Source organism: Sinocyclocheilus grahami, unplaced genomic scaffold, assembly GCF_001515645.1.
Source record: "Sinocyclocheilus grahami isolate Dianchi unplaced genomic scaffold, SAMN03320097.WGS_v1.1 scaffold333.1, whole genome shotgun sequence".
Taxonomy (NCBI): Eukaryota; Metazoa; Chordata; class Actinopteri; order Cypriniformes; family Cyprinidae; genus Sinocyclocheilus; species Sinocyclocheilus grahami.
The window spans coordinates 481,787-489,699 of NW_015505512.1; the positions used below are offsets into that span (position 1 = coordinate 481,787).

Genomic DNA, 7,913 nt, shown 5'->3' on the forward strand with positions numbered 1-7,913 from the left:
GTGATGACGCTGGTATGTGTTTGCAGTACACAAGCCACGGTTAAGACAGCGGACTCCACTGTGATGTGACCCCTTCTCCCTCTCTCTCGCGCGCACACACACACACACGATGCGCAAAACTCCGCATTTGAACAGTCAATAGCAAATACTTAAACTAATAACAAAACAGTAGCTGATTCAGAAGCGTCAGATTGTCATAGCAAAGTCAGAATTACCTCCTCTCCTAGGTTCACGAAACGGTCATCCATAAAATGCATTGCTGTTCTGTTGTAAGTCATCTTAAAGATTCCTAAATGCATCTACTTTCGGAAGGCCAAATAAAGTGCTTTTGCTTTTGCCTAGAAACACACAGCGTCTCCCTGACATGGCTGCTTCAACACTAACTGCGGTTACTGAAACCACACCACATTTCTTTGCGTGCACATTTGGGTGGCATTATGCAAATATTTCCACATAGTGAGGTAGATATGTGGGGGCGTGTTAGAACGAGCCGTTTTAGGGGGGCGTGGCAGAGTCTTAACTTTGATAAAGAATATCTCTTTGGTTTTGAGACTTTAGTCTTTGCAACTTCAGGGATCTTATCTATGCACAATCAGCTTGTAACACTCCAAAGAGAAAGGAAAACTTGAAATCGCATCATATGACCCCTTTAAGCTATCGTATGGCTTCAGAAGTAACAGAATAATTTGCACAATCGGAAAAAAAGAAATCGCAAAAATGGCACTATCGGATTGGTGCATCCCTAAGCATAACAGTCATTGGTTATTTTGTATATTGTCCTTTTTTATCAGTTTTATTATTATTATTATTTTCACACATCCACTGATAAAAGTATTTTCAGAATTTAAAAAACCATGCAGATTCATGAGAATTGCTGTGCACATTAGGTTTAGATTTGTTTATTTTCAATTCAGTTAATTGTTATTTTAGGGTAGTTGACGTGACGTCAAACAGTGGCAGCAGTGTCCTGATACGTGACATGCAGTAGGCCTGCTTCATCTAAAACTATTCAATCGTATCATTCTTGTATAATGACTGGCACGCAGGTCCTGTGACCTCTGTACATTTACGTTGTGTCTATCTGTCTCTGTCCGATGCAGTGAGCCTCATGCCCGATTCTACGCCGCCCAGATAGTTCTGACCTTTGAATACCTTCACTCACTTGATCTAATCTACCGAGATCTGAAGCCTGAAAACCTGCTCATAGACCAGCAGGGCTACATACAGGTAAACACACAGGGTTTAAAACCAGATGACTTCATGAAATGCCATGATAGCAGCTCCAAGAATGTCACATGACTGCAAAGAGTATACCTGCCTTGTGTTTGAGTGTCTCTTTAAGACCATCCAGGCTCATTCACAGGTTTTCACAAAAGAATACATGCAATATTCATTCTTGCTGTTTTCTCAGGTAACAGATTTTGGATTTGCTAAACGTGTAAAGGGCAGGACCTGGACACTGTGTGGCACACCCGAGTACCTGGCGCCAGAAATCATCCTCAGTAAAGTGAGTACCGAAGCTGCATTACTTGTTTTAACTGCAGTTTAAGCCATTTCAGCATAACTCTTGCTCTCTCTGTCTGTCAGGGTTATAATAAAGCAGTGGACTGGTGGGCTCTGGGAGTGCTGATCTATGAAATGGCTGCCGGTTACCCTCCGTTCTTTGCCGACCAGCCCATCCAGATCTACGAGAAGATTGTTTCTGGGAAGGTGAGCGCTGCGAATGATTATCACATTTTTTGGTGCTGGATGTCATATAGTGCAGTGGCCACACTGCACTGCACTGCACACGTGTGTCAGTGGTGCTGTTATTATCTAAACCGGTGTTGTTTCATTGCTTGAAATAAAGCTGAAATATTAGATGGAAAAACTTGCTTGGGCGACTGTCTGAAATAAAATAAGTCTACTAAAACAAAGTCTACTGAAATAAAAATAAAGCTAAATAAGAATATACAAAAACGTAATAACTAATGTAATATTTAAATTTAAGGTACGCACATATATATGAAAGCTGATTCAAAATATTAATACTACAAAATAATAAACAAAATAAATACTGAAACATGTCTTGTGTCTTTTAATGTTTTTATTTGTGGTTTTGGTAACACAGCAGGGTTATTATAGTTAACTGAAACTATTAAAACATAAATACAATTAAAATAATTAAAACTTTAAACGTGAGAGATGATGCCTTGACAACTAAATTAAATAAGTTTACACTGAAGCACTAAAAATACTAACTGTAAATAAATAAAAACAAAAAAATAAACCTAAATAATATAAAAAAAGAACAAAACCAAATAAAAATCACAAAGGCGCATAACAAAATTACAAAAATTTTAACTGAAAAAAGTTATTCCAAAATTTTAATAAAGACTATGAGTATATAAATAATACTAAAAATGCTGACTTGGAGTCAGACCTATGGGCTTGTATGTTTTGTTTTTTCTCTCTCTCTCTCTCTCTCTCTCTCTCTCTCTCTCTCTTGTTTTTATTCTGTCCATTGTAGTCATTCGGATTTATATTTATATTTGTGTCTTTCTCTCTCTCTCTCTCTCTCTCTCTCTCTCTCTCTCTCTCTCTCTCTCTCTCTGTGTGTGTGTGCGTTAGATAACCAAGCATATTTTACATTTACATTCATTAATTTAGCAGAGGCTCTTTATTTTAGTTTTATTGTATTGATTTTATTTTATTAGGCTGTTTTGCTTTTAATGTTACTAGACAATAGTTTAACTCATAGAAGTTTTAACAGGGGATGAATTCACAATTTTCATCCAGTATTAAACTGAAACAAATGTATAACGTTTTTATTTGTTATTTGTTATTGTGGTGTATTAAGAAATCTGATTGCATATATATTGCAATGAATATATCTTTTGATGCTGATATGAATTTTAAAAATGAAAGTTTACATTTTAGCTCTAAGTCATCTAAAGGTTTTAGCTTGCAGTCTTCTGCTGCTGCTCTCATTGTTTTTGTGGTTTGGGTCCAACATCAGCTGTCTTCTACATGGTTTTACATTTAAATATTCAAGTCACAACTAGGGATGCACGATATTGGATTTTTGCCAATATTTTTCAACTATGTTTGGCCGATGCCGATATATTTTCTTTTGTTTGGAAACAAAACCGAGTCTCTCCTGTGTGGAAATTATAAGCATTATTTTACATTTTGGTTTATTTGTTATAATTAAACAACAATGAAGTTATTTTATAATGACAGTACATCGAAGCTTTGAAAATAACTATAAATAAACTATATATCAATCGCTGCAATTTTTTTTTTCAGAAAGATGCAGTAGTAACCTTAACATTTTATTTTAAGATTTAACATTTGTAGATGATCTAAAGCAAAAGAGTTGTAAACATTCTGAAAATATTTTAGAGCTCATAAGTTAAAAAAATATATAACATATTACACATTAATGAATAAATCAGTATAGGCCAGGGGTGCCCAACCCTGCTCCTGGCGATCAACTGTCCTGCAAAGTTCAGCTCCAACCCTAATCAAACACACCTGAAGCAACTAATTAAGGTCTTCAGGATCACTTAAAAATTAAAGGCAGGAGTGTTTGATTAGAGTTGGGAGCTAAACTTTGCAGGACAGTCGATCGCCAGGAGCAGGGTTGGGCACCCCTGGTATAGGCTATGTAAAATTATTTAATTTTAATTGTTTGTAATTTTTTTTTATTCATGTAAGCTATAGCTTCTGACCTTTAAATCAAAACATACTCATGATTTTATGACATCAATACTGCTTTATTTGGTCAGAAACAGTCTAAATGTTATTTGTGTATTTTACTTTCATTTGATTAAAAGTAGGCCAACAGCACCCCCTTACAGATTAAAACTCCTTACCGAACGGGCATTACGACCCGGGGGAGGCTGCCGCTGCATGTGCTATTACTGTTTACTCTATCATACACTGAAGTGTCATTCTGTACGTGCTTCGACAGAGTAAATGCAGCGATCCAAAAGAGTGAATTTAATAATCATTCAGACAAAATTTTGCTTCAAAAATTAGTCACACTGCTGACGTGATCTAATCGCCAGCACACCCTGAGCACATGTGAGTTAATGTATTCCTCTTATCGGCAAGACATATCGGCATAAATTTTCATATCGGGCCGATGCCGATATTTACATTTAACGCCATTATCGGCCGATTCCGATATAGGTCCGATAATATCGTGCATCCCTAACATTGTGTCAATTATGATTAGACCTTTCTGGTGTATTGGAACATGACATATTTGTAAAGGTGCTTGTGAATCCCAAACCCAAACTGACAGTGTGTATTAATCTTTCTCTAGGTTCGCTTCCCCTCACATTTTAGCTCTGACCTGAAGGACCTGCTGAGGAACCTGCTACAGGTAGATCTGACGAAGCGCTTCGGTAACCTCAAGAACGGTGTCAACGACATCAAGGGCCACAAATGGTTTGCAACCACCGACTGGATCGCAATCTACCAGAAGAAGGTACCTCAATCATACTGGGTTCTTATAACGTCCTCACCATTTCCCCAATCTTCAACTCATCCCCAACTCATCATCAGTACATGTTATGGTCTTCATAATATTTCATCAGAATGTAATAACCTGTGTCTTCAGGTGGAAGCCCCCTTCATCCCTAAGTGCAAAGGCCCCGGTGACACCAGCAACTTTGACGACTACGAGGAAGAAGAAATCCGGGTCTCTTTCTCAGAGAAATGTGGAAAGGAGTTTGCTGAATTCTAGAAGCAGCAGTGGAGGAGAGGGATGGAGAGAAATTAGATGTGGGGCAACAGAGAGAAGAAAACGTTTTCCAGGGTGATGATGATGATGATGGACTGGACTGAGCCTTAATCGGTAACAACAACGTAGAGCCCTCAGACACAGATGGAGGGAGAAGAAGAACGTCCTGAGAGAGACGCCAGCAGTGTTGCCTTTTCAGATCCTTCGTCCCTTGTTACTTATCCATTTTCATGTTTTCCCTCTTGTTTGGTAGCCAGGGTCCATTGGGCAGAGATTCTGTCACTTCTCTGACTGGCTGGCATGGGTATATTTGTGACTTATTCTTTTTTTTGTTTTTCCAGAGATATAGAGGTTACTTACTGGTACTGAATTTTGGCATCTCCAGATAATTTTTTTTTTTTATTAGCAAAGGTGTCCTTGCTCTGTAGTTCTCCACCCTGTCACATCATGTTTACTTCCTGTGCACCTATTGGCACCCAATACCAAATCAAACAACTTACACCGTTCAAGAGTTCTGGCTTTTTGTTTGACACCCATTTCTCATTTGGATTTCAAGCATCACACTACCATTCTTCAATTTTGTCATCGCATATTAATTGGCTACAGTGCTCTAAGATCAGACAGAATCAGGCGCTTAGTGTAAAGATTGTTGATTTGGATCATCATTCGTCATTCTCTAGATCATTTAGTGTATTTTAAGCCAGTATGTTTGTATTTAAGCCAATAGAATGTGCTTTGGGTTGAAAGTGGCCACTGAAAAGACCGTGACACTACTTTAAATTACACATCGGTAGCATGTAAGCATACTTGAAGCTCCAAATCCATTATTTTACACGTTTTCGCAGATGGCTTTGATTCTAAGATACATTTCCAGAGATAAACTAACAAAAATCCGAACTGAAGGAATACAATGAATTAACAGCGAGCACAAAGGCTTGTAATACAGCTGGTTGTTTTTAAAAAGATGCTTTTAAAGGAAAATGTTAAAGGAGAGCATTGTTTCTGTGGTTACACTGGGTTCCTGATGGATGTGTTTTTGCTTGTTTTATTATTATTATTATTATTCTTTTCTGCCATGTCACCTGCTGGTGACCAAACCCTTTGTTTAATTGAACAGTCTGGTATTTCTCATCCTTACCGACGATAAGAATAATCTTCTCCTGACATGAAAGTTGTTTGAAAATTAGGCCGATTTCCAATACGTTCTGCTTCAAATAAGCTTGTTCATGTTGACTTTATTGTGTGTTAAGATATCGACCAGTTAGTGAAGCTCCATTCGGTCGTCCGACGAACTGATCAAAATTTGTTCGCTTTCTATCTTGCTCTGTAACTTTGTTGGATGCAAGACAATCTAAACGCAAAAGTCCCCATGATTATTATGTTGTTGTTTAGTTTCCAGAAGTGTGCAGTAATGCGTAGTGTGTTGCGTAGATTTTATTTCGTTGTGCTTGAAAAGTTTTGCGTCGATGAATATTTAATTCGATTGTAAAGGTGAAGTGTAACTTCTGGCTCCAATAGTGGCACCAAACTGAACTGCGCGCAGTCTGAGTTACAGAAAGGACATAATATATTAGAATTGATCAAAGTCGTTATTTTTGTGTGTTTTTCTTTGCTGCTGCTAGTTGCGCAGAATTGACACGCTTCACCTTTAAAACTGAGATGCCCACCATCGCTTATAGCTCAGTCCTTCAGGAGTCGGCTGTTCTTTAGGTGCCGATTTCAAAATCGTGCAAAGTTGATTTTTGGTTTGTTTGTTTTGGTTTATTATTTCCGTTTGTTATGATGAGTAATGTAACTTAATTTTGTTGAATGTGTGCGAACTACAGATTGGCGCCAGGTTAAAATTGGTATTTCAAACAACTCTTTTAATAACAGAAGTATCGATTGGAAACTAAACGGCTTTGATGCCATTTAAATTGCAGTACGAGATCAAATTACTGTTCTTTTCCCTCTTGGGAAATGTCATGTCAATGTATTCTGCCAGATTCACAGCCAAAACACACCGGATTGGGTCCGTTTTTGATCATTCGGGTGCTGGTGTAGCTTTAGTAACATAGATGAGCAAAGGGCATGAGTTTATATTTCACAAAACATGATGGTAGGTTTGATTTTCTCTCCCTCATTCTTCTCCCTGCATGCCTAGCTTTTGCTGGGACATTTTCTTGCCCCATTTCTGGAGACTTTGTCATAAAATGGTTGTACAAACAGGAGAAACAGCTCCATCTCTTGGTCTAAATAGCTGGAGAACAAAACAATCAGTGTTTAAAGAATGCGTCTGTACGTTTAGATTACCCAGCGGGCTCTTCTGCGCTGGTCTCGTGATGCTAGAAGCAACGTAAGACTATCCTCAACTGGTGTACGGAGTTATAATGTACAGGTTGGCTTCACGTGAGCTTTTTTCCTCATCTTTGAGCTCGATCGTGACATGGAAGGGTTCTGTCTAAAGCATCACCGTTTTAAAACTGACTTTTTGGGAAATTATGGCTCAAATGCACCTTTCATTACACCTTTTTATTTGTCAGAGCATGGAAAAATGTGACATTTTTGGCGGTATTCATATGTCATCCCTCTATGTCTGGGTCCCATCCCTTCCTTTCAGATACATGGGTGTCACACATCCTTCAGTCTGTTCATTCACATCGTCAGTCATCTTTTTGTGTGTGTGCGCATCAGTCCATTATACAGTTTGCCTTTGTACACATCCAGTTTCCTACACTCTTCTATTTGCTTTTAAAAAAAAATCATGAAGAAAACATTTGATTTACTTTTGCATATTTTCTAAGTGTATTTTCAATAACAGGAGTCTCTTTCCTCCCGACATGGGTATGGTGATGGTGTAGTTTATTGTACCTTCTCGGGAAACAATACTGTATATTCTCTGCCTTTAACAGTCTTAATTATTTTACCTTCTGGAGAAGTTGACGGATACCCGTAGGACACATCAAGTATGTTTAAAAAAAAATACACAGAATAATATTTTGCAACATGTATCATTCCAATAAAGTTTTAATTGTTAAAGTTACAAAAGTGTGGTGACGTCTTAAAATGTTATTGTTCTGAATTTTGATTTATCTGTCACAGGACATTTAACCGGACAGAAAAGGGGGGGGGGGGGGGGGGGGGGGGGGGGGGGGTCACATCACAGTGGAGTCAGCTGTCTTAACTGTGGCTTGTGTACTGC

The 7,913-nt window shown here is 38.1% G+C and overlaps 1 protein-coding gene across 2 annotated transcripts in view; it reads left to right on the forward strand.

Annotated features, from left to right (window-relative positions):
* Positions 1-7,694, forward strand: part of LOC107602709 (cAMP-dependent protein kinase catalytic subunit alpha) — a 31,967-nt gene extending 24,273 nt beyond the window's left edge. For both annotated transcript variants that reach the window (XM_016295277.1, XM_016295276.1), the window contains exons 6-10: positions 1,101-1,227; positions 1,412-1,507; positions 1,588-1,710; positions 4,313-4,477; positions 4,610-7,694. In XM_016295277.1, the coding sequence (XP_016150763.1) occupies positions 1,101-1,227; positions 1,412-1,507; positions 1,588-1,710; positions 4,313-4,477; positions 4,610-4,735 (637 nt within the window). In that variant the 3' untranslated portion in view covers positions 4,736-7,694. The remainder of the gene's footprint in view (positions 1-1,100; positions 1,228-1,411; positions 1,508-1,587; positions 1,711-4,312; positions 4,478-4,609) is intronic.
* Positions 7,695-7,913: the final 219 nt, after the last annotated feature.